Raw genomic sequence first — 26049 nt, 5'->3', positions numbered from 1 at the left:
CAATTGGACATGTTGAAGAATTAATAGAATAGATATTACATGTGAAGAATGTGAAGCTTTCTAATTAGTATATTCATAACAACATATTACATGTACATACTTAACCTATATAGCTTTATCTATAACAAAAAGGTAGATAATTTTTATTTATTAGTTTTAAACAAAAAAATATTTATTAGGAAATTTTGATTATGGTTTGAGCTCCTGAAAAGATTTCATTGATGCTAGTAATTAAACCAAATCATCCAAGCTAACAAAAGAAATAAATCCCACACTTCTCTGTGTATTACGAATCTCTACAAAAAAAACACTGTTTGAAGACATTGCTATGGAAAGAAATAATTTTATGCATCAGTCACTCGTCTAGAATCTCTTTGGGAGCAAGAAGTCCAGGAACCAGAAGCATCAAGCATTCTTTGTATCTCCCTCTCCAACTTAGCAGCAGCTTCTTCAGCATATAAGTCTTTTTTTTTATCCTGAAGAAGAGAAAAAAAAACACATTCGACTGAGTTTGAATGAAATGTTGTTTATGTAGAAGAGACACCAATCTATGTAGTTAAACTAGTATATATATACCTATGCAGAAAATTCTTTGGACTGTATAAGGAAGTCTCGTAAGTGATTCTTAAATATATCAGGGTGACTTCTCAACCGATAAAGTTCTTTCGCAGATTGTGTCACCTCTGATACACTTATGTTGGGGAATGATGAGCTTAGAAGCTTGATGGTGTATTCACAAACAAAGGCGGCATTATTTGGATACTGATAAGGTGCAGTGGAAGCATCCCATAAAGGTTCTGTTAAAGAACCGCTCTCTACCTGAAATGTTGATCTCCCTCAATATCCTCAGAAACTAGCAAATGGTAGATTTTTAAGTGTGTATATATATATATATATTTTTACCAGTGAAAATAGATGCTGTAGCACCAACACATGCAACTCGAACTCTGGCTTGTGAAAGGTATCGGTCAACACGGCAATAATTTCTTGCTCAATTTGCATAAAGTATGTCCGGTAGAATTGGTTAGAGAAGTCAGATTTCTGTCACAACCAGAGAGAAAACATGTTATAAGATCATGCATATAATGCCAGAATAAATGAGGGATAAAATTGAAACAGTTAGGGTTCAAAACCTGAAACTTTTTCATTAACACCAGTAAGAGTTTAAGCCCGGTTCCAGCAATGTTTTTTTCTGTATGCCTAAACGCCCAGATAACTGAATCCATCAATAGCTTCAGTTCCTAAGAGAAGATACAAACACAAGAGAAGCTCAGTAATCACTTATAAGTAATAACCAATTAGTATAGAGAGAGATGTCAAGTCAACTATATGCAAGACCAGAATCACCAACCTCACTTGACAACTGTAGCAAGGTATGGAAACAATATGCAGCAATGGCACGAAGTAACGAGAAAAACTTGAGCCGGTGTTCTGGATAATCTTCAAAGTTCTTAGTGATCATCTGCATAAAAGATGAAAAAAAAATTGACACTCTTTATATATTCTACTCCATCTCTAATTCCATAAATAGTAGAAAATAATATTCCCATGGACCATAGAATCTGTTACCTCCAAAGTGCAATGGAAAACAAATTCAAAAATGTGAGGGACATCATTTTGCATTGCAACCTTGTACCTACACAAACACATTTCCATGTTACATTTTGTCTTACAACTTCTCTTTTGATAATTACGCATCAGCAGAGACAAGAAAACATACTGCTTTATTATTGTCGCAAAGAGTGATAAAACTTCTGATTCCCTTGCATCAGGAACATTTCTTGCATAGCCACCAAGTACGACATCCATCATTAATGGAACAAACTTTTTGCCAATTTGTGACTCGGTTTCATCTTTGTCTATTAACGTTTTTATCAGCTTCAGGATTTCTCTCGTAACAGATCTGTCACAAGTAGCATAAAAATTAAGCATTATTCAAGTTTGTAATATAATATTAGGGCATCAAGACCTGTGATTTTTTTTATTTGGTATAAAAAGCCGTCCTACCTTAGAAGCTTAACAACAGATATCTTCGAAGCATACATAACACTATCACCTATGTAGATTGATACGAGTTCACTGTACATTCTGGTGCAGAAGAGGAAGAGTAAAGTCAAATATCACTAAGTTATAAGAAGAATGTAACAATTTGTATAAGTATTAAAAAAACTTACTTGTAAATATTCAGCATATCCAAGAAGATCAATGACATTTGAGAAAAGAAGTGTGTTCCTAGTGAAGTTGCAACTCTCGTACTTGTCTCGAGGATAGTAAGCACATCCCGTATCACATCAGGGTCTTTGAGGAAATCTGCATTCCGACATGCTTCTCGTATAATCTCTACCCATCTCTACATTGTAAGGGAAACAATTAATGCTTTTAAAGAGCTATGGACAACAAAAGCTGAGCAGTGACTTAATTGCTTATTAACAAACCTGATTAGGGAGAGCCATCAACCTCTGAATGTATTCACCCATCTTATGAGGATCTGATTCAGCCTGGATTATACAAGCAAGCTGAAGATAGACAGACAGAGAGTGAGATCACGGCAAGAAATAGATTCATATCACCATTGCCGAGAAAGGACTGAAAAATGCATACAGATTCATAAAAAGTGTGCATCTGATTTGGCTCAAGATCTCGAATAATTGTTTTAAGGCTTGCTAGAATATCAGATATAAATGGCTCCTCGTCATGATCTCGAACCTAAATGAACACACATGACCTCACTGTAGATGATAAAGTAAAGAGTTAAACATGTTGTATTAAACTAACTTGTGGGTACCTGAACAACAAGGAATATGTGTTTGCATTTCCGAACAATCTTTAAGAGTGTATCACAAGCCATGTCCTGAAAGGAATATGAAGTATCTTAATAACATGTAAAATTTCAGTAAAAAAACATGTAATCATTTTTGGTACATGGAAGGTAATTAAATCAAAGTTCCAAGTCAGTCCTATTTCATAATGAAAGATTCATCCAAGAAACTGTATTTCCCACATGAATTCTAGATGATCCAACTTGAAAAAGGGAAGAATTACCTTAACACCTGGATGAGTCGAATGCATGAAGTCAAACAACTTCTTAACAACCACTACCAAATACTCCCAATTGCCCTTTAAGAATCTTGAATACTGTCCAAAAACATACCTGAAAAGAATGTAGAAGAAGACAAACATCAAAATACTCAAAACGAATCATGCAAGAAACAAGTTCAAGTTTATCATGGTACGTATCAGGGAACAAGTTATCCATTTATAGTAAGAAAATCTCATACTAAGTTACTGCCAGTAGTCATCTGATAGGTTTCAATATTAGCATTTATAGTTTAGACTGTAGAGACAAACTCACATGACGTTGCTCGCGATAACAGCTTTATTGTCATTTCCCGTCATGATTTCACAGAAACTTAATAAAGCACGAATAACCCTCATTACAAACTCTTCTTCCTGTAATAAAGGCACAGAGTTCAAACGATTCAATAATTTTGATAGAATGAGCAAAACTTTTGTGGAAACATAATAACAAGACCATAAATAAATGAACGGAAAAAAAGAAAAATACATAAATAAATGAATGGAAGGCTAATAAAGAAGACTAGGGACGTTAGAAAGATGCTACCAAATAACTAGAGCGAAACAAGGTATTTGCTATTGGATTACAAACAAAATCCTCAGCTGTTGTTTATTGAAGATGCAAGTAGATACTAAGAGAGAAGATCTTACATGTTTTACATCCATGGAACCAGAAATAGACCCAATAGCCCAGCACAAAGTGTTCAGATTATTCCATGTCCACTCTTCTCTGTTTATCTGTTGGCTTAGCTTACGAAACATCTTTGCAAGAACAACAAAAAGTTGGCATCAATACAACAAGTCCAGCTAGGCCTTCAAATCAATCCAAAGAATAAGGACAATCTTACACCCCTCATATGTAGTAAGTACCTGTCTTTCGGTATCATCACGATCAAAGCGTGTGAGGCAGATCAATGTCTCCCGCATTATCTGACAACAATGTAAAAATAAAACAAGTCCACTGTTAAATCGAGTTTATTTAGTATAAATTTGATATATACTTAATATATTATATAACAGAAGATAGTAGCTATATAAAGTTGGTACCCTATACTGGAAAAGAACATCGCTATCCTTTATAGTTTCACGGACAATGTTCCCATTTTCATCTTCAACAATTAGCACTTCTTCAGGCTTAGCCATGCGAGCAATCATGAGCCCCCTCAATTTTGATATTTGATCAGAGTAAAGTATTTTTGTTGTTGTGACTTCAGGTTCGATGCGATCAACCGTAGGAGGAAAATAAACCATCTGACAATAAACAAAATCAAGACAAAACTTATAAACAGCACAATATACAACCCTTAGAGAATATAAAGAAGACATATTTGCAATATTCCAAAGAGGCTTTGAGTTAGTGCAGGGGTGACCTACTCGTTGACCTGACGTAAACAACTCCGAAACTAGTGAATGCCAGCAGTCCAAACAAACCTGTTCACTCATAAGCAAACAAAAGCTGAGACCTAAAAATGCATCACCGGCAAGAAGTATTAACAAGGGGAAGTCCCACATACCTTGAACACTTCAGTGTCATCAACATATGATATGCTAATGAGATATTCAAGACCAGAAAGTAGGAAGGGAATAGTTTCGGGTGTAGATTCGAGGATTTTTATATGTAACTGCAACACCAAGAATTTTTTTATATGAAAGCAAGCAGACTAAAAAATCAAATGAAAAACCCTCATCTGGTTTCAAAAAAAGAAAACATTACCTTAAAAAACGAAGTGAAAAACAGTGCCAAGTTCTGGATAAAAGCCTAGAGGTAAAGAAGATATACAGTCATGCACTACCGTAAAAATATAATATATCTGCACGTAAAAAAACTTGCCTGTTCTTCGTCACTTCCAGATGAATATGCCCCTGGGATAGTAACATTAAAAGGAAGCATTCCCTGCAGACATGAAAACAAGTAAGGACATCGTTACAAGAAGCAAAGGTAAAATGAAAGTCAATCTGATGAACACATAAACGACCAGAGACTACAATTATCAGCTAAAATTGAAACTATATAGTTGAACCATCAATGATTAAAACTAACAAAACACAAACTTAACACTACCTGCAAGTGTTCCATGAAAATCATGTACATTTGGACATATTGGTTTCTGTAGAACCTATCATAATTAAGAGCTGCAATCTGCCACAAGAACATAACTCATTAGATATGACAGCAAAGTAAAGACACCAACAAAACCTGGACCGGCCTATAAACCGGCATACCTTTGTCAGGCATTGAAGAGTGAGATTCCTATACTCCGGGACAGGGAAGAACTTAAGGAGGGTTTCCAGCTGCGAGTAATGAGTTCAGTAATAATTATCAAAGTCTGTGAGACTTTCTAAACCTTTTTTATTCCACTTATATTCCAAATATATTACCAAAGGTGACTCAAAAATATATTTGATCGGCATCCACGAAAGATAGGCATGCAATGCAGATAACGTTGCTCGTATAAGTTCTGGTCTTAGGGAAGCTGAGAGAGCATATAGGCATAACCCGTGAATGAGTTGAAACTCGCTGCACATAAGAAAGTAGAATTACTCAGTAAAGTATGGCCAATATCACCATTTTGCAAATTATGGCAAAATATTTGAACATATAGTTCAAATAAACTTGCCTGTTTAGAGACAATTTCAGATCGTTTATCTTTCTCTGAATCATTTCTCCTCTGGAGAAATTAAAGATCTCTTCACTTAAGAGCTAAAGAAAAAAAAGGAATGTTATTAAGTACACAACAAACGTAACTAATGCAAAATGCACTAATGAAAAATGCACTAACTAGACAATATATACTTACTTTCAAAATAGCCATGCAATTCTCACAGACAGTTTCGCTGGTTTTAGCAGCACTAACTAGGTCAGGGATAAAGTTTCTCCAGTTCGCCGGCCATTCATGTTTCAAGATCTGTATATAGGCATCAGAAATAAACATAGTAAGGCAAATAACCAAGTAGCACAACTATATGTTAGCAAGAAACCCTGAAGATACCTGAACCAAGATGAGATTTAACTTGTTGACATAAAGCCTTTCCGATCTGAAAGATGCTTCATTACTTGAAAGCTACATGGTAAAACAACTCAGTTACTTAGTCTATAGCATATTATATTATAACAGAAGAAAAAAACTAATGCAATTTTACATATATATGTACCTGCACAATGACTTCAGAGATGAAATTTTTCATTCCATCATGTTGTTCAACTGGTAATGCATTCCACCTATATTTGATAACACCTTCTAGCACCTGAAAGTGGAATCTATAAGAACTTTTCCTTCCTTGTAGCAACTAGCAAGCAAGCCCCTCAAAAAAGAAAACAACAATTATTCGAAAGTTGGATAATATATAAGCAAACTAACTTACCTGAAGAGCAAAATACTTGGTATGCATACTCCTAGTGTTCTGCAGAATGTGAGACACTTGAAGCCAAGTATCAGGGTTGTCTTTCAAATCCCGTAAGATATTATCCGCAGCAGCTCTCTGAAATATGTTTGATCATTAATTTTTTTTTAATGGAAAACTAACACACTGATGCAACCACTTGGATTTTAGACCAAAGTAAAGGAAAGACAAGTACACTACACAAAAGCATCAAATGATTGTCGGAAACATTGTTGTTTTATCTAACACAAGTTACAAGCAGTTGTAACAAGACAAGAAAGCAACGAGAAGACAAGACGCATAACAGTTTCGATGGAGAGTCATAGACATTCGACTTACTTCTTCCTTAGATCCTGTAGCGTAAAAGGCCTTAACAGTGGCATCGAGTAAAGCGACGTCCATAGGCTTACTCAAGTCCCTTAACTTCTCAGCAGCCATGGTTGGGAAGATGCGCAAAACAAAACAAAACAAAACAAAAGAGAGACTCCACACGAAACTGAATATGGAGACCGAGAGACGTGGAGAAAATGCTTATAAGCGAGGGGAGGGAGAATGTGAAGGAAAACAGATTTTTATAGATTATTTTTTGTCTTCCTATTATTTTTCTTATATTTTTTTATATATTTTCATATATATATGGCATTCAAAAGATTTACGTGGAATTATAAGGAATCTTTATGATAAAATAAAATGCATTCATGTAAAATAACTAAATAGGTCAATAAATGGTATCCTACGGATATTTTTTTCTAGATTATTTTTTGTTTTCTATTATTTTATACTATTTGTTTTTAAAAAAATATGTTAAGAAATTTATAATAAAATACAATGCATTCATGTAAAACAACTAAATAAGTCAATAAATATTACCCTATATACTTACATTATTTCTACATCTTAGCTGGCAAAATAGCAAAAATATATTTCTTTATATTCTTTAATTGATAAAAGGTTATATTAAATGATTTAGACTATTTAAACATTATATGGTATTCATTCATAGTTTTTTGTATATAATAAACAATGTTATTAGTTATAGTTTTTTTTCTTCATATTAAACTAGTATTTTTTAAATACGTATACTATGATATTTGTTGTCACGTTGTGAGTTTCAGTGAAAAGCCATAACATAAAGTAAATTTTAACTTTGATTGTTTTAAATTTTTTGTTATATTATTTTTTCATTTACACGTTTTGTTTATCTATTTTTAATTAATTGATTGAATCACCTAAAATATTGAGGGGCACAACCTCAAAATATAATGGATGCATAAATATGATTAGTGCTTAAAATTAACAAAAATTGTCAATAATTGGTTTGAAAAGTAGGTGCATATACATCTTCTCACCCTTGGATAAATACATCCCTCTTTGGTATGATTTTATTTTCTTGACATCCCTCTTTGGTATGATTTGATTTTTTTTTGACATCCCTCTTTTGTATGATTTAAAAACATTGTAGTGGTCCAACTATATGTTTCTCAGAATATAATTTCCATAGATGTGGATTCCAATACCATTTATATTAGATTTGAATACTTTGATATGATTCAAAAACATTGTATTAGTCAAATTATATGTTTCTCAGAATATAATTTCCATAAATTTTGGATTCCAATACCATTTATATTAGATTTGAATATTGTATTATTGACCAACAAAATGATTGGTACAAAATGCTTCAGATATTTTATTTAGTTTGGGCCCAACAAAAAAATGCTTCAGTTTAATATTTACTATCATTAGATCATGATTCAGGGAAACATCGAGCAAGTATAGTGTGTGGCCCATGAAACATGGATCCATGCGAATAATGGGCCCATGAAACACAGAGAACGAAACGTTGCGTTTCGAAAAATGTCAATCGTATCTGTTCCTTGTTGTTGTTTCGAGTTTCCGACATCGATCGAGAGAGACAGAGGAGAGCGATGGCATTGACGGTGGCGAAGAATGCGTTGGAGGCGATTAGAGAGAAAGGTCTCGGAGGCTTCCTCAGGATGATCCGAGAAGAAGGCTTCCTGTTAGTATTTCTTCCTCTCGTCCTCTTCGTTTCGTAGCTTTAGCTTACTCTCGGGATCTCCTTCGATTCGATTCGTTAGATCCCCTTATAACCTAGCAATTCGAAATGCATTGCCATTCTCTCTAATTTGGTTCGTTCCCCCGTTATTACAGGAGATGCCTGCCCGATGGAAACCTCTTGTAAGTATACATAACATTTCAATTTTGTTTGTTGAAACATCTGTTGTAGTTTTATTATATGTGTGTCCTTTGGTCTGTGAAAAAAACATTCTTATGTCTCAATTTGATCATTCAAAAGGCAAACCAAAATACACAACATAGGAGCAACGCTTATCGGTGTGGACAAGTTCGGTAACAAATACTACCAGAAGCTGGGCGATACTCAGTGCGGTACGCTCTTCTCTTTAGTAACTTAATTTTATCTGATAGATTGCATAATTTTATTTGGTAAAAAATAGTGGAGTGTGTATCTCTATAGATGTTTAGCCAATTCGCTTTCTTTACATTGAAACATTGAGTCACTTGCTAACAGGTCGACACAGGTGGGTAGAGTACGCATCGAAGGATCGTTACAATGCATCTCAAGTACCAGCCGAATGGCATGGATGGCTTCATTTCATCACTGATCACACCGGAGACGAGGTAATAAATAAAACCGATTTTAAGTATGCTATAGTTTAATAATAAGTTGCAGATAATCCATTGTCTCACTCTCTCTCTCTTTCTGTTTGAAGCTGTTGAGTCAGAAACCAAAAAGGTATGGGATTGAGCATAAGGAGAATTTCTCTGGAGAAGGTGATGCATACATTTACCATTCTAAAGGGCATACCTTGAACCCGGGGCAAAAGAACTGGACTCGGTACCAACCATGGGTACCCACCAAGACCAAGTAAGAATGTGAGAGCTTTTGGTTAATGCGCTGAGTGAGTGATTTGTTGTTTTGTTTCTGTCTCTTTTTGAATAAAAGGAAAGCTGTTTTAGATCTCTAAAGCTGAACAATTGGATTTACGGAATTATGTAATTGATGATGTTTAATCATATTTGCTTACTCAAGCTTCCTTCACCTCGGGAGAGGAGATTATTATTATATTACAGGATTATAAACATTATTTTGGAAAACAGTTACATCAAATTTCATTACATGAAATTGCGTAGGATAAGTAAGAGTTTTCTTATAAAATGATGATAAAACCCAAATATAGAATTTCTGATTCGAATCAAAACAAAGAAAAATATTATTTCATCAAAGATCATTCTATCATAAAATAAATGGTAGGCATGGCGACTTTACAAAACAAGTTGGTTGTTTTTTATTAGTAAGTTGTTTATAGGACTATAAGACGGTTGAGACAGATTGCTTTATGATAAATATTTAATAGCACATAAAACATGTTTGACAGGAAATCTAATGAGATTAGTTGAGAAAAAAAGAGAAAAAATAATGAAAGTTGAAAAAAACAACAGTAGTTAATGTTTGACCAACTAAAAAACAGTAATTTGAAAAGTCCGATGACCGTTTATGTCAGCCTGTCATAAATAGTCCGTCTCTCTTCCTCTCATTTCTCTCCTCTGCGAATTCAAAAACTCGTTTAGCTCAAAAAAATCAGACAAGTCAAATCGTAAAGCTTGTCATAAATAGTCCATCTCCTTCTCCTTGAACAAGCTTCCGTAGCCATGGGGTTTGATCCCGAGAAGCCATCGTCTGTTTCTCTTGGACAGGTTTCGCGCTTCTCTTTTGCACATCGTCTTTCTATATTTTCTCCCTTCGTTTTTTTGGGCCGCAGTCAAAAAAATGTACTTTGTTTGTTTGGTTCTTGACTTCTTGTCCGGTCAAATTAAAGGGGCTTGAGAGAGAGTTATTATATAGCTTAGGGTTTCGCTTGATTTTGGAAATTATTTTATTATTATTACTTTGTATGTGAAATTATGTTCCTGTGCAGGTTGGTGATTCATCTTCGGGTGGGATAAGCTTGGTGAACGAACCTCTGATCAAGGAGGAGAACCACCACAGCCCAGAAAACTACTCTGTTCTTGCAGCCATTCCCCCGTGAGTTGTTTTTGTGTTTGTCGTTTTCCTTTTATTGTTTGGTTGTCATTAATACAAACTGCGGTCCCAAAAAGATTTTGATTGCTACTCACAGTTAATAAGCTAAAAGAAAAAACAAGTGGGCAACCATTTTTGGTTTTGCACATGATAGAGACTTGTCTTAAAAGCAATACTAAGAAGTCATTTATTTGCAGGTTTCTATTTCCAGCTCTTGGAGCTTTGCTTTTTGGTTACGAGATTGGTGCCACATCTTGTGCAACCATTTCTATTAAGGTAAATTGCCTTAAAACTGTGCTTAGATTAGGTAGGTAGGTAACTCAAGTTCTAAGCTGTTTTTGCCTTCCTGTATGTGTACAGTCGCCTACGCTTAGTGGAATTTCATGGTACAACTTGTCTTCAGTGGATGTTGGTATAATTGTGAGTCTATCTTTCACCTTTCTTGGTTCTTCTACATGTTGTTTATTTGCATAGTTTATTTGTCATTGTGTTTTCTCCCTATAGGACCTGCGGTCTCTCTTGTGAAAAGAAAATTATTTTGCTTAAATATTTTTAAATTTTGGTGCAGACTAGTGGCTCACTATACGGTGCCTTAATTGGATCCATTGTGGCATTTAGTGTTGCAGACATTATAGGTTGGTTTCTTTATCTTGTTTTACATAGCAGCGTCTCTATCTGAAAGAAACTGAATTGTTTTTGGATTTGATTTTGATTTGTTTTCAAGGAAGAAGAAAGGAGCTGATTTTGGCTGCCTTCTTATATCTTGTTGGAGCCATTGTGACTGCAGCAGCACCTGTCTTTTCTGTCCTGATTACTGGACGGCTTATGTATGGCATCGGTGTTGGACTGGTAAAGATCGATCTTGCAGCTTTTGGATTACACTTTTTAGCATTCAAAGCTGATATGTTCCCATATATTGTAGACAATGCACGCAGCTCCAATGTACATTGCAGAGACTGCTCCTAGTCAGATACGTGGACGGATGATCTCGCTAAAGGAGTTCTTTACCGTTCTTGGGATGGTTGTAAGTGGATTTCAGAATTTTTATTGCTCAGTTTGAAGTTACATTATCGCTTAAAACTGACACATAGATTTTTTTTTTTTTTTGTGAAGGGAGGTTATGGAATAGGTAGCCTTTGGGTTACGGTGACTTCTGGTTGGCGTTACATGTACGCAACGATCATCCCTCTGCCGGTTATCATGGGAATTGGAATGTGCTGGCTACCAGCATCCCCTAGGTGGCTGTTACTGCGCTCTCTCCAGGGAAAAGGGAACGTGGAGAGCCTACAACAGGCCGCAATCAAGTCTCTTCGCCGCCTTAGAGGGTCTGTGGTAGTTGACTCGTCCGTTGAACAAGTAAACGAGATCTTGGCTGAGCTTTCCTCTGTGGGTGAGGACAAGGAAGCTACACTTGGTGAAATATTTCAAGGCAAGTGCTTGAAAGCTCTCACTATAGCAGGAGGTTTAGTTTTGTTGCAACAGGTTGGTGCATTCAATTTCATCAAATGTCCTTTAGGAGAAAGAAAAAATAGCTAAATATATTTTTTCAAATGGTTACAGATAACAGGGCAACCAAGTGTGCTTTATTATGCACCATCAATATTACAGGTTTTTCTTCTCATCTCTTATTAAGTTGGCTTGTTTTTTCACTATGACAAAGCTCTTGAGAGAATCTCAACTTCTTTCTTTGTACCCTATAACTACTAGACTGCCGGTTTCTCTGCTGCAACTGATGCAACTCGGATCTCAATTCTGCTCGGTCTATTGAAGGTATTCATTTTCTTCCATCTTGTTAGGCATATCAGATCCTGTTAGCTATGAAATATTACAGGAGTAATATGCTTTGTAGTAAAGTCTCTGGTACCAGTATTACAATTAATATGAATGTGTAGCACATTTTAAACCGTCTTATCCTTGTGAACTAATTTTTCTTTTTTGCAGCAAAGATATTTTGTATGTTTCCTTTTGAAGACTTTTAACATGGTATTTTACTGTTGCAGTTGGTTATGACTGGAGTTGCTGTTATAGTGATTGACAGACTTGGAAGGAGGCCTTTACTTGTTTGTGGTGTTAGTGGCATGGTCTGTCCTCATTACTTCTTTAGTCTTTTCTCTTTCTTTGTTTTTTGCTTCACGAGACAGAAAAAATAAATGATTTAAGAATTGTTTTGCCTCTTGTGTAACAGATGATCTCACTGTTCCTCATGGGGTCCTACTACATCTTTTATAACACTGTACCAGCTGTTGCTGTAGTTGCATTGCTACTGTATGTGAGCTGCTATCAGGTTAACCTTTCTTACAGATTTTTCTAATTAAGGTTCCACTCTTGGCAATAATATCTTATAATTTTCTTGATACGATCTCAAAAAAAAAGGTTTGCCATGAATCTTGCACAGTTATCCTTTGGACCTATTGGTTGGCTGATGATTTCAGAGATATTCCCCTTGAAGTTAAGAGGAAGAGGAATCAGCATAGCAGTGCTTGTGAATTTCGGCACAAACGCGCTTGTGACATTCGCTTTCTCACCTCTAAAGGTAAAAGATTCCAGAACCAAGAGAATGTAGCTATAACTTTGGAAGAACACGATTAACTAGAGGTTCCCTATTTAGCTCTCACCTCTAAGTTAGAGGCTCTAACCAACTTAAAGACTGTTTCTGACTGATCTACAGTCATCCATATATCTTGTTGGTTGCATATCTTAATCTGTTTATTTTTCTCTAGATTATCGTCTGAGTTTTGGAGGTTTTAGCTCACCTGGTATCTTTTTTTCTGAAGGAGCTCCTAGGAGCTGGAGTACTGTTCTGTGGATTTGGAGTGATATGTGTAGTGTCTATCTTCTTCATATACTTCATTGTGCCTGAGACAAAGGGTCTTACTCTTGAAGAAATTGAAGCCAAATGTCTCTAGAAAGGTGGGAACTCATCTTCTTAGCTTCCATCTTCACTGCTGCTTCATTGCTTGAGGCTATGGATGGGAAAGGCAGTAACCAGAGGTGGTGTCGCCGCCATTTACCGCGGAATTTCATTGGTCGGTAACAAAAGAAGCTCGCGGCAAAAACTTGGTTCAACTTTTAAATTTCGAAAGTTTACTTATATGTTTTCTCAAATGTAAGAAAAATCACTATTTTGAGAAAAAAATATTTCTATATCATTTTCGAGCTTTTTATATATTATTTCAGTAAATATTATTTGCAATATAAGTATATTTTGTTATGTAATACTCCCTCCGTTTCAAAATATATGTCGTTCTAGAGGAAAATTTTTGTTTCAAAATAAGTGTCGTTTTCGGTTTTCAATGCAAAATTTATTGACAATATTCTCTATTCTATTTTTCTATTGGTTGATATATGGTTAGGTGTATTGGTAATAGTGTTTTTATTTTGGAAATATGTAAAATTAAATGTTTTCTTAATCTGTGTGCATAAAATTAGAACGACAAATAATATGAAACGGAGGGAGTATTGATTTTCAAAAGAATACTTGCCGACAAAAAACTATGAAATGTGAAATGAAACTTAATTATTGCAAACAAACAAACAAAAAAGTAGCTCAAAACAATGTGAAAGTAATGTGAAAATAAGTTGTACTTCTTCCATTTCACAAAAGGTATTTTTCTTTGTCAACTGTGTTCATTTCACTGAACTAAAATCCAAAGGTCAACATTACAAGTTAAAGGATTATTAACAAGGCCTAACAGAGATGAAACAAAAGAAATTAAATACTGAAGCCTAATTTTGAGACGGTGGTTGATGTTTCACGCAGGATCAAGATGGTTTGCTTATGACACGTGTATTAACACGTGGTCTTCATGCGATCACCAACCCATTCGGTCGCCGAGAAAGTTTCACCGCCGTAGAATCTTCCGCCTCATGTCCCTGTCTTCTCCGTGTTAACAGCCAAACCCTAACTTGTTCTTACTTTTTCGTCTTTCGCCGCCGCAAGTGATTTAGTATCAGACATTTTTGCATGTCTAAAAAATCACTGAAATATAGCTATTCTATTAATTACACTTATTTAATTAATAATATTTATGATAAATAAAATTATTTAAAAAATTATACATTTTATAGTTAATATTAATCTTAAAATAAATATAAATTGTATTGAAATTCTAAAATAAAAAAAATTTGTCACAGAAATGAAACACTCTTTTATATAACAACACCAAAAAAAGTGTTAAATGTTTCCTATGAAACACCGTGACGTCATTGATTATCACACAACAAAAACATAATGTAACGTCATAAACAGAAAAATAAATAATACGAGAACCTTCTCTCTTCTTTTTATCTAGTTTACAGAAGTTGTGGCTACGTCACACGTTACACAAATCACTTATAAATGCAGACGCGCGTCCTCAACGTTCCTACATAAAAACGAGAAAATCATCGCATATACCATTAGAAGATAACAATGGCGACCACCAACAAGCAAGTCATATTGCGAGACTACGTCACCGGTTTCCCCAAGGAGTCAGACCTCATCTTCAACGATGCCACCGTCGATCTAAAGGTTGCTGCGGGATCTAACAAGGTCTTGGTGAAGAATCTCTTCCTGTCTTGCGATCCTTACATGCGCATTCGTATGAGCAAGCCTGATCCCTCCACTGCCGCTCTCGCTCTACCCTACACCCCTGGCCAGGTACAATTTATGAAGTATCTATGGTGGAATTTTAAAGTGAATACGTGTAACCACCAGTCATGCATATAGCAGTGATAGATTTGAATAAAATATTTTTTAAATATTAATGATGGATCTAACTCACACCCAAAAACTAACTCAAAGCGAAGAATTATCCGCACACTTATATATTATTCCCATTCACTCATATTATATTTGTTAGAAAAGGATCCCATCGCCACTCTCTTTGGCAGATGTGGGACTTAATATTAAAAATTCAAAATATTGTTATTTTATTAACCCCTATGTTAATTTTATTGTCTTACCAGTTTTGTGCCCCTATTGGTAAATGGTTCACCGTGTTGTTGTTGTTTTGCAGCCAATCTTTTGTGCTCCTATTGGTAAATGGTTCACCGTGTTGTTGTTTTGCAGCCAATCTATGGGTATGGAGTGTCAAAAGTGGTAGAATCAGGGCACCCTGATTACACAAAGGGAGACTTGCTTTGGGGTATTGTTGGATGGGAGGAGTACAGTGTTATTACTATAACTCCTTACTCACATTTTAAGATCCTACACACTGATGTTCCCTTGTCCTACTACACTGGACTTCTCGGTATGTTTTTTGATCATGCATGCAGTTTTCACTTGGTAATTTCGTAGATAAATGTGAACTTGATAGTGAAAGCTGTGTGATATACAATGCCACAAAGCTTGATGTGCTTCTCTCTCTCTATGATTATTAGCATGATACATTGGTTTATTGTGGTGTGGCCTTGGGTTATTGACATGTTGAATTGACATTGTTCAGTAGTTTACTATTGGTCATTGCTCTGTTTCTGACAGGTATGACCGGGATGACTGCCTATTCTGGGTTTTATGAAATCTGTTCTCCTAAGAAAGGAGAGACCGTCTTCGTCTCAGCTGCATCTGGTGCTGTTGGTCAGCTCGTCGGACAACTCGCAAAGATTATGGGATGTTATGTCGTTGGAAGTGCCGGCAGTAATGAAAAGGTAATCACACTTCACTTGTACTCTTGCTATTGGTTCAAATTCTTAACACATAGATTGACTTGTTGTCCCCTTTCTTTGTTTGTTTTGTTATAGGTTGATCTTCTCAAGAATAAGTTTGGGTTTGATGAAGCTTTCAATTACAAAGAAGAGAAAGACCTTAACGCTGCCCTGAAGAGGTGTTTCCCGGAAGGCATAGACATATACTTTGAGAACGTAGGAGGCAAGATGCTAGACGCAGTGCTCCTAAACATGAAGCTAAACGGGCGTATCGCGGTATGTGGAATGATCTCACAGTACAACCTGGAGGAGCAGGAAGGCGTGCGCAACCTGTCGAGTGTCATTTACAAGCGGATTCGGCTTCAAGGTTTCGTGGTCTTTGATTACTATCACAAGTACTCCAAGTTTTTGGAGTTTGTACTTCCCTATATTAGAGAAGGGAAGATCACTTACGTAGAGGATGTAGCCGAAGGACTGGAGAAGGGACCTTCTGCTTTGATTGGACTTTTCCATGGTAAGAACGTCGGCAAACAGCTCATTGTGGTGGCTCGTGAGTGATGATTGAGAGACGTTTTAGAGTTGGTTATCAGCTGGAGATGAGTTAATTACGCTTTGTTGTAGTTGTTTTGTAAGTTTAAGTTTCGCCTTAAAGACTGTACTTCACTTTCATTCCAATAATAAAACCCTTTTGTGTTGTAGTATTTTTACTGTATTAGTATAACTTGCATTTGAATTTTTGTTATTTTGATTTGACTAATAGTTAGCCAAATATCGGGAAAATGGCTTATTTTTGAAACCCAATTTTATGCACCATCAATACTACAGGTTTTTCTTCTCATCTCTAGTTAAGTTGGCTTATGTTTCACCATGAGGAAGCTCTTGAGAGAATCCGAACTTCTTTCTTTGGATCGCTATAACTACTAGACTGCTGGCTTCTCTGCTGCAACTGATGCAACTCGGATCTCAATTCTGCTCGGTCTATTGAAGGTATTCATTTTCTTCCATCTTGTTTGACGTATCAGATCCTTAGCTATGAAATATTGGGAGAGTAATATGCTTTGTAGTACAATCTCTGGCACCACTATCAAAAGTAATAAACTAATAAGTATATGATGTTTAGCACATTTTAAACCATTTTAAACGTGGCACTTTACTGTTGTTGCAGTTGGTAATGACCGGAGTTGCTGTTATAGTGATTGACAGACTTGAGAGGAGGCCTTTACTTCTTGGTGGTGTGAGTGGCATGGTCTGTCCTCAAAGTCTCTTCTCTTTCTTTGTTTTTTTGCTTCACGAGACGGAAAAAATAAGTGATTAAGAATTGTTTTGCCTCTTGTTTTTTTGCTTCACTACATCTTTTAATAATACTGTACCAGCTGTTGCTGTAGTTGCATTGCTACTTTATGTGGGCTGCTATCAAGTTAAACTTTTTTCACAGATTTTTTGAATTCCATTCTTGGCAACGCTAAGTTTATATTTTTTCTTATAACTTTGTGATCTCAAAAAGGTTTGCCATGAATCTTGCACAGTTATCCTTTGGACCTATTGGTTGGCTGATGATTTCAGAGATATTCCCTTTAAAACTAAGAGGTAGAGGAATCAGCATGTGCTTGTGAATTTCGGCACAAACGCGCTTGTGACATTCGCTTTCTCACCTCTAAAGGTAAAAGATTCACAATCAAGAAACTCAAGTAGAGGTTCCCCATTTAGCTTTCAGCTAACCAACTCTTAAGATTTTTTTCTCACTGAGCTACAATCCATTATGCTAACTACAGTGATCATATATCTGGTTGGTTCCAATTCTTGTGTTTTTTTTTTCACGAGGCTATCGAGTATTAGAGATTTTAGCTCACTTGGTATTTTTTTCTGCAGGAGTTTTTCGGAGCTGGAGTATTGTTCTGTGGATTTGGAGTGATATGTGTAGTGTCTCTCTTCTTCATATACTTCATTGTGCCTGAGACAAAGGGTCTTACCCTTGAAGAAATTGAAGCCAAATGTCTAGAAATATTTTTTTCCGAGCTTTTCTTATATTATTTCAGTAAATATAATTTGCAATAAGTATTTTGTTATGTTTTATTGATTTTCAAATAACTACCTGCCGACAAAAAATATATGAAATGTGAAAGGAAACTTAATTATTGCAAAAAAAAGTAGTTCAAAAAAATGTGAAAATAAAATTGTACTTCCTCTATTTTAAATGATGTATATTTTGAGTTGTTATTCACATATTAAAAATATATATTAATTTTTGAATATAAAACATTATTTTCTAATTAGCTATTATCAATAACTTTTAACTAATCAAAATTCAATAAATGTAATTATTTTTAAAAAATTACAGTGTGCATTATTAATTAATAAAAGTTATGAAATGTGAAAGGAAACTCTTTTTGTGTGTTCGTTCACTATGTGAAAGGAACACTTAATTATTGCAAAACACAACAAAAAAGGTAGCTCAAAACAATGTGAAAGTAGTGTGAAAATAAAATTGTATGAAACAACTATGACGTCACTGATTATCACACAAAAACATAATATAACGTCATAAACAAGAAAATGAATAATACGAGAACCTTCTCTTTTTATCTACTTACAAAAGTTGTGGCTACGATCACACGTTACGCAAATCCCCTATAAATGCAGACGCGCGTCCTCAACGTTACAACAAACAAAAAAAGAAGAAGAAGAAACGAGAAACCACATACATACATTTGTCATTTGTTACCAAAACCTAAAGCAGAAGATATAGAATGGCACCCACAGGCGAAGCGTCGACCGTGAACAACAAGCAAGTCATATTGAGAGACTACGTCACCGGCTTCCCCAAGGAATCAGACCTCGTCTTCAACGATGCCACCGTGGATCTAAGTGTTCCGGCTGGATCTAACAAGGTTCTGGTGAAGAATCTCTACTTGTCTTGTGATCCTTACATGCGCATTCGCATGGGCAAGCCTGATCCCTCCGCTGCAGCCCTCGCTCTACCCTACACCCCTGGCCAGGTACAAGTCTTTTGAGATTTTGGATTAATCACGATTAGTCGTGATTAGTGAATATGTTTAACTAGTGTCTCTTAGCAATTTCCCTGTTGAAGCATTGATAGATTTGAATAGTTACTTTGAAACTCAAAATAATATTATTTTATTCTGTGACTAGTAATGATGTATTCAAAATAATTCATGTTAATTTTAAGTTTTGCTAATATTCAGTAATGACCAGTTTTGTTTGTGCTCATTGTAATGGTTCACTGTGTTGTTTTGCAGCAAATCTATGGGTATGGAGTGTCAAAAGTGGTAGATTCAGGGCACCCTGATTACACAAAGGGAGACCTGCTTTGGGGTATTGTTGGATGGGAGGAGTACAGTGTTATTACTCCAACTATTTACTCACATTTTAAGATCCTACACACTGATGTTCCCTTGTCCTACTACACTGGACTTCTCGGTATGTTTTTCTGATCATACATGCAGTTTTCACTTGGTAATAATTTCATAGAGAAAGGTGAACTTGATAGTGAAAAATCCTATGCTAGACAATGCTAGTTTGATGTGCTTCTCTCTATGATACAATATCCCAGTCATGTTGAATAATATTGTTCAAAACTTAATTTACGAGTTTCAATAGTTTGCTAGTGGGCTTAGAAGCATTGCTCTGTTTCCGGCAGGTATGGCTGGGATGACTGCTTATTCAGGGTTTTATGAAATCTGTTCTCCTAAGAAAGGAGAGACTGTCTTCGTGTCAGCTGCATCTGGTGCTGTTGGTCAGCTCGTGGGACAGCTCGCAAAGATTATGGGATGTTATGTCGTTGGAAGTGCCGGCAGTAATGAAAAGGTAATCACACTTCACTTGTGTACTCTTGCTGTTGATCCAATGCTAACACATAGACTGACTTGTTATTGTCCCCTTCTTTATTTTTCTTCTGTTGTAGGTTGATCTTCTCAAGAATAAGTTTGGGTTTGATGAAGCTTTCAATTACAAAGAAGAGAAAGACCTTGACGCTGCCCTGAAGAGGTGTTTCCCGGAAGGCATCGACATATACTTTGAGAACGTAGGAGGCAAGATGCTAGACGCAGTGCTCCTAAACATGAACCTAAAAGGCCGTATCGCGGTATGCGGAATGATCTCACAGTACAACCTGGAGGAGCAGGAAGGTGTACGCAACCTAGCGACCGTCATTTACAAGCGGGTTAAGCTTCAAGGCTTTGTGGTCTCTGATTTCTATGACAAATACTCCAAGTTTTTGGAGTTTGTGCTTCCCTATATTAGAGAAGGGAAGATCACTTACGTTGAGGATGTAGCCGAAGGACTGGAGCAGGGACCTTCTGCTTTGATTGGACTCTTCCATGGTAAGAACGTCGGCAAACAGCTCATTGTGGTGTCTCGTGAGTGATGATTGAGAGACGTTTTGAGTTTGGTTATCAGCTGGAGATGAGTTAGTTAATTACGCTTTAGTTGTTTTGTAAGAAGTTTAAGTTTCGCCTTAAGTACTTCACTTTCGTTATGTAATAAATAAACCCTTTTGTTTGTTGTATTAATGTATTAGCCTATATTGAACTTGAAACTTTTGTTATATTGATTTGACTGGTAATCAGCCAAAATAACCAACCTGGTAACTGGTACTGAGCAAAAAACTAGAATTTGAAAAACCCAAGCGAATCCGAAAAATAGTACCGAATCCAAACTAAAACTTGTTGAAGATCCAAACATGTTCAAAATTTTGGTATAGAAAATCGAATTCAACTGCACCGAATCCAAACTAAAATTTATAAATATCTGAATGAACTTCGACAAACCGAAATCGCAAGAAGGCCCATTTGATCATATAATTTATTAAATTATACTAACTTATGGGCCTGGTGAAATAACAAACGGGCCATTGTAAACAATATGGGCCATCATTAAAAATTAAAACCCATGTTATAAGCTGTTTCCGCCATGCTCGCTATTTTTTTTCTCTTCAGGATATTTTTTGTTTGTTGGGTGGTGTTGAAGGAGCAAAAATGGCGTCGAATCTCGTGAAAGCTCTCATCCGATCGCAGATTCTTCCATCTTCGAGGAGGAACTTTAGTGTGGCGGCTGCGGCTACCACTCATATCGGCATTCCAACAGACGATTTAGTCGGAAACCACACGGCCAAATGGATGCAGGTAACAACTTTAGATCTTCTTACTCAACCGAACCCCGTCTAAATTTAATTGTCGATGATGATGATGATCTCCCTTATAGTTAGATCTCGATTTGACAATGTTTAGGATTTGCTCATCCGGTATGGTACTCGATTCACGGTTTTGATGAAATTTCTTCACTGTTTCGTGAAACTTAGTGTGCTGTTTAAATTAGAAGATGAATCTTTTCGTTGTTAATAGAATTCATTCACAGAGGCATGATGAATGTATGTGAGGTAGAAAACATGTTAGGTTTGCAGTTAGCTCTATGTTTATAAAACACAGTGTGAAGAAGCAGATCAACTTGCTCTCGTTATTTGAATGCTTACGTGTCATTGAGGCTTTCATGAGAAAGCTGATAAATTCACTATTTCTCAGCATCCTCTGCTTTCATGAGAAAGCTGATAAATTCTAGGGAGTTTTAGTTGTTTGGTGAGATTTCAAACATTTATATATATACATTACATTGTTTCGGCTCTATAGAGCATTGGTTATTTCTTGTAAGTTTTGAGGTTTGAGTTTCACGTTTTTTTTATTTCTCTTGTCCTTTTGTCACTTTTCCTGGTAATTTTGCATAACGTGGGTGTGGAACTTAAACTGTAACAACAGGATAGAAGCAAGAAGTCACCAATGGAACTGATCAATGAGGTTCCACCTATCAAGGTTGTTGGAAGGACTGCTGCTTGTGAAGGAGGTTTGTCTTCCTCTCCTCATCAATGTTTTTTTTCTTTTTTTTTTTGTCGCTGACCTCATCAGTGGTTTTAAGATACGCTTTTGACTTTGTGATTTTTTACCTAACTGGAGATTTATATATATATATAACGTGCAGACACCAATCCAGCACTCGGTCATCCAATTGAGTTCATTTGCCTCGACCTACACGAGCCTGCCATCTGCAAGTACTGTGGCCTTCGTTACGTTCAAGATCATCATCACTAAACGCGACGTTTCCGCAAGTGGAAAAAACATCTCTCGTCTCTCCCCACTTTTTTTTATTGAATTGTCAAGTTTGTGTATCGCTCTCTATGATGCTCCGACATCTTAAGATATCATTTCTTAATAAAGGATTCGATCACATTAGTGCAAGTGCGGCTTTTTGTCACACCTGTCAGGTTGTAAACATTCTATATTTAAAAACTCTTTCCATGCCAATGAGCTCAGCCAAGGCTTGGGGTTTTGCTATATAATCAGTGTCGAGTAATGGTCTTTTTGCCTTCAAGAATCTCGTTTTTATTCTGGCTTTGCTAAAAGCAAATAATTTAAAGTAGTAACACAAAAGTACAAAACCTCTCCTTGACCAAAAAAGGAGTGTAATAATAGGATTCAAAACTTTCCTCCAACCAACTCATAAACAATGTTGTGACGGGGAGACCACTTGATCAGCCTAATTATAAAATCTCACTTTGAGTCTGTTCCAGCCAGTTTTCTTCTCTGCTGATGCTCTGCAACTTTGTAATCCACTACCTCTCTGAACAACACAGAGTCCAACACACAGTCTTCACTTCCATAAACAGCTGCCTGAACACTCGCCATCAGTTTCGCAATCTCTCTCCCTGAAAACCCTTCCGTTTTGGCTGCCGCTTCTTTTAGGAGCTCCTCAGTGACACCCTTTATCTCGATCTTCTGCTGCTCTTTCTTGAAGAGGCGGTCAAACAAACCTGGCTTCTTTGGACCAGCTTGAGCTATGTACCTTTCTAGATAGAGGCTTAGAAGCTTGGACCGCTCTTCCTCTCCGGGTAAAGGAAACTCGAGAACCTCATCGACACGGTCAGCCACTGCTGAGTCTAGGTCACCGGGTCGATTTGTGGCAAGTGCTAAGACTATGTCTTTGGACTGATCACCCGTGCGGAAGAGAAGGGCGTTCAGTGCACTCCTTTGGGCTTCACTCATGTATGTTTTGTTCCTCCTGTTAAATTGTGACATAATACATCAAACCTATTAACAAAGTGTTGAAATGATCAGTATCAGTAAAAAACACTTACTCGCACAAAAATGCATCGGCTTCATCGATGAAGAGCAATAAGCCTCTCTTAGACTTCTTCCCCCAATCAAACAGTTGGTGAATCTTTGTAACAGCCTGAGATCCAAGGGGAGCAACATCTCCACCAGTCATCAGTGCATAATCCAAACCCTACACGAATTATAAACGTTAAAATAACAAAGAAAAAAATAGATGAAGTAACAAACCCAGAGAATAGCATGAACAACATAGAACTAAGAGCTAAGCTTCAACTTTCATATGCAATCATGGAAATTAGCAACAACCATCCTTTATACTAGAGACACCACTGTCCATCCATTTGGGTGTCTTGAATAACAATTTTTGCAATAACTTAAAAACAGATATAAAAGAGAATAACATACAGATTTACGAGCGAGCTCTCTGGCGACCATTGTTTTTCCTGTTCCTGGAGGACCATAGAAAAGCATGTTTCGGAATGGAGCTTGGTGAGATTTTGTGTTGGCGGTTGCCTTAGCCAGGTGTTCAATTCTCTTCTGTAGGGAAGGATGCAAGATAACATCACCAAACCCTTTTCCATTTTTGATAGCTGACCCCTTTCCCCGCAATGTGGACAATGCACGAGAAACCGAACCAGACCAAGGGTACTTGCCCCTTGAAGACTCTCGGATTAAGGAAGGTTGTCCTAATATTCTGTCCACATAGCTCCAGATGACCCTTGCACCTTCTCTGCAACAAGAAATTTAGCAGTCGGAAAAGATCAAAATTCAGTATTGCATAATAGCTGTCTGACAACAAACTATGAAACCAATAATCAAGTAATGTAAGACGAGAAAGTTCATAGCAACAAGTAGCAGATTTTTTCTCAACGTATGGACAACATCTTGTCTTTACCTCGTTGTGTAGATTCCAGCTGCGAGAGCGGTGACTCCGCCAACAGCAACAATCAGTTTATTCTGATCTGTGAGAATTGCACGCAACCCGCCTAGGAAAAAAGAGTGAAGTTTCAAACACCTGTTAATACAATGAGAACTTCCTATATGTAAATGCAGTGTATAGATTATAAACACATCTATTCTAACCACTAACTCATGTCGCACCAGCGTTATGACTGAGATTGAAAATGGATTGCATCAAGCTACGCAGAGGGATTTAATGTCTAAGAAAACAGAGACACAATGTATGGAATCGAATCTCACACCTCCAATATGGTCGAATGTAGTGTTAATGGCAGCAACCCATTTCTCTCTTTCTGCATTTGCACGATCGACAAGCATTCTCCTGTTTACATCTTCAGCAAGCCTTGCTTCATGGGCTCTTCCTTCCGCTTCTGCTATGGATTTGACCCTAATGGTCTCACGCTCAATCTCAGCCTTCTCCCTCTCAGTTTGTCGCCTCTGTGCCTGGATCTGTTCCTCAGTAGCTCGTCTAGCTTGTTCCTGCCTGACTGCCGAATCTTCTTGCATTTTCACAAGCTCTTGATTTCTTGTTCTGTGGAACTCATTCTCAGCCTGTAAAAACCACATACACAGCAAAAAAACTATTAGAATAAAAGAAAAGAAAAGAAACTCAGGGTGTTGTGAAACAGTAATTGAAAAGTTGCATGCCTGCATCCTCTTTCTAGCCAAATCATCTTCATAACGAGCCATCTGAGATTTAGTCTGCGCTTGGTGCTGAGCAAGTTTTTTCTGCTCATCATATATCACCTTTTGCCTCTCCTGTAAAATTGGAAGAAAAAGAAAATGTCAGGCACACAACACTCCTGCCAAGAAACATCATGTAAGCCGAATAATGAAATGGTGCAGAGAAAGTGTGTCATAGTGATCACTAATCACTGTAACAGTGGAACTGGAAGCATGGTTTTACAGGAAACTATATTCGACTTTACTAAGATAGTAGATCGGAATGGATGATGCAGTTAGAAGTTAGTAGTAGAAGTCTCACAGTTTCAGCTTGGGCTTGCATAGCTTTATACTCTTCCGCCTTGGCTGCAAACTTAGTTTGCTTCGTCTCTTCTTGCTGCTTAATACTTTCAAAAGTCTGAAAGAAAGAAAGAAAGAAAGAAACATACACACACCAAACATGAGTCGAATCACAATTGATAAGAAACCTAAAACCTAAGCATGATTGTATTGGTTTAAAGAGAATCAAGTACGATTTTGGCGTAAGAGGAGCTGTTAATCTCCTTCAAGGCGGTAGCTCCTCGCTCCAGCGCCTCCGGATCGAAACCACCGGAAGTCGTCCTCGGATTATCATTCCTAGCTCGCGGAGGATCAGAAGAAGAAGCAGGCTGCTGCTGTGGAGGAGGAGGGCCATCTGCAGCAGCGACTCTCGATTGCGAAAGAGAAGCCGAAGCAGCTGCTATAGCTGAAATAAAACCAATCGCACATTTCTGAGCCATGAAGAAGAGACTTTAGGGTTCTTCCCGATTAGAGAAGAAATTTATGTAGAAGAAGAGATTGGCTTGGAGAATAAGAAATTCGTAAGCTGCGACCAACTCGTCGACAAAAGGTTCTCTCAAATCTCAAGGTTTTGGTAGGGTTTAGGATTCGGATTTATTTTATGGACCCGCTAACCCGGCCCGTTATAATAATCCCATTCATCTGAATTTCTTTTCTTTTTTTTTTGTAACACCCCATTCATCTGAATTTTCTTTAGCTTTTTGTTGGTGAAACAAAATATGGTGAATTTCTTCTTCTTGAAATTTTTATACCATTTTTTGGTTGTGAAGAAACAAAATTTCTCTTCAATTTTCATATTTCGTATGAATAAGATTCTTATTTTTA

General features: G+C 36.7%; 7 protein-coding genes across 8 annotated transcripts; 5 read left to right on the top strand and 2 right to left on the bottom strand.

The window, feature by feature from the left end:
* Positions 1 to 575: 575 nt before the first annotated feature.
* On the bottom strand, positions 576 to 4664 carry LOC108857876 (protein EXPORTIN 1B-like). The gene is made up of 18 exons (XM_056985976.1): positions 4590 to 4664; positions 4450 to 4506; positions 4123 to 4326; positions 3946 to 4005; positions 3727 to 3837; positions 3353 to 3450; positions 3043 to 3151; positions 2786 to 2851; positions 2602 to 2706; positions 2436 to 2516; positions 2175 to 2350; positions 2008 to 2088; positions 1721 to 1903; positions 1570 to 1636; positions 1352 to 1462; positions 1134 to 1241; positions 904 to 1041; positions 576 to 819 (listed from the first exon to the last, which is right to left on the bottom strand). The coding sequence occupies exons 3-18, from the start codon at positions 4324 to 4326 to the stop codon at positions 577 to 579; spliced, it is 1941 nt and encodes a 646-aa protein (XP_056841956.1). The 5' UTR covers positions 4450 to 4506; positions 4590 to 4664; the 3' UTR covers position 576.
* Positions 4665 to 8341: 3677 nt separating this feature from the next.
* LOC108859205 (probable NADH dehydrogenase [ubiquinone] 1 alpha subcomplex subunit 12) lies at positions 8342 to 9580 on the top strand. The gene is made up of 5 exons (XM_018633080.2): positions 8342 to 8476; positions 8629 to 8655; positions 8774 to 8865; positions 9008 to 9117; positions 9210 to 9580. Exons 1-5 carry the CDS (start codon positions 8385 to 8387, stop codon positions 9366 to 9368), a joined length of 480 nt encoding a protein of 159 aa, XP_018488582.2. The 5' UTR covers positions 8342 to 8384; the 3' UTR covers positions 9369 to 9580.
* Positions 9581 to 10037: 457 nt separating this feature from the next.
* Positions 10038 to 13792, top strand: LOC108861320 (D-xylose-proton symporter-like 1). 2 transcript variants are annotated; one of them, XM_018635160.2, is made up of 14 exons: positions 10038 to 10194; positions 10416 to 10522; positions 10717 to 10795; positions 10880 to 10939; positions 11088 to 11154; positions 11244 to 11368; positions 11442 to 11543; positions 11633 to 12001; positions 12080 to 12127; positions 12227 to 12289; positions 12520 to 12600; positions 12705 to 12803; positions 12915 to 13052; positions 13304 to 13792. In XM_018635160.2, the coding sequence occupies exons 1-14, from the start codon at positions 10150 to 10152 to the stop codon at positions 13334 to 13336; spliced, it is 1416 nt and encodes a 471-aa protein (XP_018490662.1). In that variant the 5' UTR covers positions 10038 to 10149; the 3' UTR covers positions 13337 to 13792. The 2 variants fall into 2 exon arrangements, with proteins under 2 accessions (XP_018490662.1, XP_018490661.1); XM_018635159.2 differs by having other exon boundaries at positions 13294 to 13792.
* Positions 13793 to 14868: 1076 nt separating this feature from the next.
* LOC130495040 (NADPH-dependent oxidoreductase 2-alkenal reductase-like) lies at positions 14869 to 16886 on the top strand. The gene is made up of 4 exons (XM_056985977.1): positions 14869 to 15158; positions 15570 to 15750; positions 15981 to 16147; positions 16241 to 16886. Exons 1-4 carry the CDS (start codon positions 14931 to 14933, stop codon positions 16700 to 16702), a joined length of 1038 nt encoding a protein of 345 aa, XP_056841957.1. The 5' UTR covers positions 14869 to 14930; the 3' UTR covers positions 16703 to 16886.
* A 1906-nt stretch (positions 16887 to 18792) lies between these two features.
* On the top strand, positions 18793 to 20714 carry LOC108861318 (NADPH-dependent oxidoreductase 2-alkenal reductase-like). The gene is made up of 4 exons (XM_018635157.2): positions 18793 to 19140; positions 19402 to 19582; positions 19803 to 19969; positions 20067 to 20714. Exons 1-4 carry the CDS (start codon positions 18892 to 18894, stop codon positions 20526 to 20528), a joined length of 1059 nt encoding a protein of 352 aa, XP_018490659.1. The 5' UTR covers positions 18793 to 18891; the 3' UTR covers positions 20529 to 20714.
* A 371-nt stretch (positions 20715 to 21085) lies between these two features.
* Positions 21086 to 22490, top strand: LOC108861319 (NADH dehydrogenase [ubiquinone] iron-sulfur protein 6, mitochondrial-like). Its single transcript, XM_018635158.2, has 3 exons — positions 21086 to 21285; positions 21913 to 21997; positions 22133 to 22490. The coding sequence occupies exons 1-3, from the start codon at positions 21139 to 21141 to the stop codon at positions 22240 to 22242; spliced, it is 342 nt and encodes a 113-aa protein (XP_018490660.1). The 5' UTR covers positions 21086 to 21138; the 3' UTR covers positions 22243 to 22490.
* Positions 22491 to 22515: 25 nt separating this feature from the next.
* Positions 22516 to 25799, bottom strand: LOC108861317 (uncharacterized). The gene is made up of 8 exons (XM_018635155.2): positions 25419 to 25799; positions 25208 to 25303; positions 24871 to 24981; positions 24465 to 24774; positions 24158 to 24248; positions 23668 to 23992; positions 23286 to 23434; positions 22516 to 23209 (listed from the first exon to the last, which is right to left on the bottom strand). The coding sequence occupies exons 1-8, from the start codon at positions 25662 to 25664 to the stop codon at positions 22702 to 22704; spliced, it is 1836 nt and encodes a 611-aa protein (XP_018490657.1). The 5' UTR covers positions 25665 to 25799; the 3' UTR covers positions 22516 to 22701.
* Positions 25800 to 26049: the final 250 nt, after the last annotated feature.

This window comes from Raphanus sativus, chromosome 5 (genome assembly GCF_000801105.2).
Source record: "Raphanus sativus cultivar WK10039 chromosome 5, ASM80110v3, whole genome shotgun sequence".
NCBI classification, from domain to species: Eukaryota; Viridiplantae; Streptophyta; class Magnoliopsida; order Brassicales; family Brassicaceae; genus Raphanus; species Raphanus sativus.
Note: the sequence above shows the minus strand (reverse complement) of the source record. Positions and strands in the feature narration are given on the sequence as shown.

What these genes read in the sequence shown, in the direction of transcription:
- LOC130495040 (XM_056985977.1), top strand. Translation starts at nt 14,931, where the DNA reads ATGGCGACCACCAACAAGCAAGTCATATTGCGAGACTACGTCACCGGT. An exon ending in TACCCTACACCCCTGGCCAG is followed by an intron (nt 15,159 to 15,569) that starts GTACAATTTATG and finishes GTTGTTTTGCAG; the next exon opens with CCAATCTATGGGTATGGAGT. An exon ending in GTGCCGGCAGTAATGAAAAG is followed by an intron (nt 16,148 to 16,240) that starts GTAATCACACTT and finishes GTTTTGTTATAG; the next exon opens with GTTGATCTTCTCAAGAATAA.
- LOC108861318 (XM_018635157.2), top strand. Translation starts at nt 18,892, where the DNA reads ATGGCACCCACAGGCGAAGCGTCGACCGTGAACAACAAGCAAGTCATA. An exon ending in TACCCTACACCCCTGGCCAG is followed by an intron (nt 19,141 to 19,401) that starts GTACAAGTCTTT and finishes GTTGTTTTGCAG; the next exon opens with CAAATCTATGGGTATGGAGT. An exon ending in CTACTACACTGGACTTCTCG is followed by an intron (nt 19,583 to 19,802) that starts GTATGTTTTTCT and finishes TGTTTCCGGCAG; the next exon opens with GTATGGCTGGGATGACTGCT.
- LOC108859205 (XM_018633080.2), top strand. Translation starts at nt 8,385, where the DNA reads ATGGCATTGACGGTGGCGAAGAATGCGTTGGAGGCGATTAGAGAGAAA. An exon ending in CTGCCCGATGGAAACCTCTT is followed by an intron (nt 8,656 to 8,773) that starts GTAAGTATACAT and finishes ATCATTCAAAAG; the next exon opens with GCAAACCAAAATACACAACA. An exon ending in GCTGGGCGATACTCAGTGCG is followed by an intron (nt 8,866 to 9,007) that starts GTACGCTCTTCT and finishes ACTTGCTAACAG; the next exon opens with GTCGACACAGGTGGGTAGAG.
- LOC108857876 (XM_056985976.1), bottom strand. Translation starts at nt 4,326, where the DNA reads ATGGTTTATTTTCCTCCTACGGTTGATCGCATCGAACCTGAAGTCACA. An exon ending in GTTCCATGGATGTAAAACAT is followed by an intron (nt 3,451 to 3,726) that starts GTAAGATCTTCT and finishes CCTTTATTACAG; the next exon opens with GAAGAAGAGTTTGTAATGAG. An exon ending in CGACTCATCCAGGTGTTAAG is followed by an intron (nt 2,852 to 3,042) that starts GTAATTCTTCCC and finishes TATTCCTTTCAG; the next exon opens with GACATGGCTTGTGATACACT.
- LOC108861319 (XM_018635158.2), top strand. Translation starts at nt 21,139, where the DNA reads ATGGCGTCGAATCTCGTGAAAGCTCTCATCCGATCGCAGATTCTTCCA. An exon ending in ACACGGCCAAATGGATGCAG is followed by an intron (nt 21,286 to 21,912) that starts GTAACAACTTTA and finishes CTGTAACAACAG; the next exon opens with GATAGAAGCAAGAAGTCACC. An exon ending in GACTGCTGCTTGTGAAGGAG is followed by an intron (nt 21,998 to 22,132) that starts GTTTGTCTTCCT and finishes TATAACGTGCAG; the next exon opens with ACACCAATCCAGCACTCGGT.
- LOC108861317 (XM_018635155.2), bottom strand. Translation starts at nt 25,664, where the DNA reads ATGGCTCAGAAATGTGCGATTGGTTTTATTTCAGCTATAGCAGCTGCT. An exon ending in TACATTCGACCATATTGGAG is followed by an intron (nt 24,249 to 24,464) that starts GTGTGAGATTCG and finishes CTTTTTTCCTAG; the next exon opens with GCGGGTTGCGTGCAATTCTC. An exon ending in GAGAGCTCGCTCGTAAATCT is followed by an intron (nt 23,435 to 23,667) that starts GTATGTTATTCT and finishes TAATTCGTGTAG; the next exon opens with GGTTTGGATTATGCACTGAT.
- LOC108861320 (XM_018635159.2), top strand. Translation starts at nt 10,150, where the DNA reads ATGGGGTTTGATCCCGAGAAGCCATCGTCTGTTTCTCTTGGACAG. An exon ending in CGTCTGTTTCTCTTGGACAG is followed by an intron (nt 10,195 to 10,415) that starts GTTTCGCGCTTC and finishes GTTCCTGTGCAG; the next exon opens with GTTGGTGATTCATCTTCGGG. An exon ending in TCGCTTTCTCACCTCTAAAG is followed by an intron (nt 13,053 to 13,293) that starts GTAAAAGATTCC and finishes TTTTTTCTGAAG; the next exon opens with GAGCTCCTAGGAGCTGGAGT.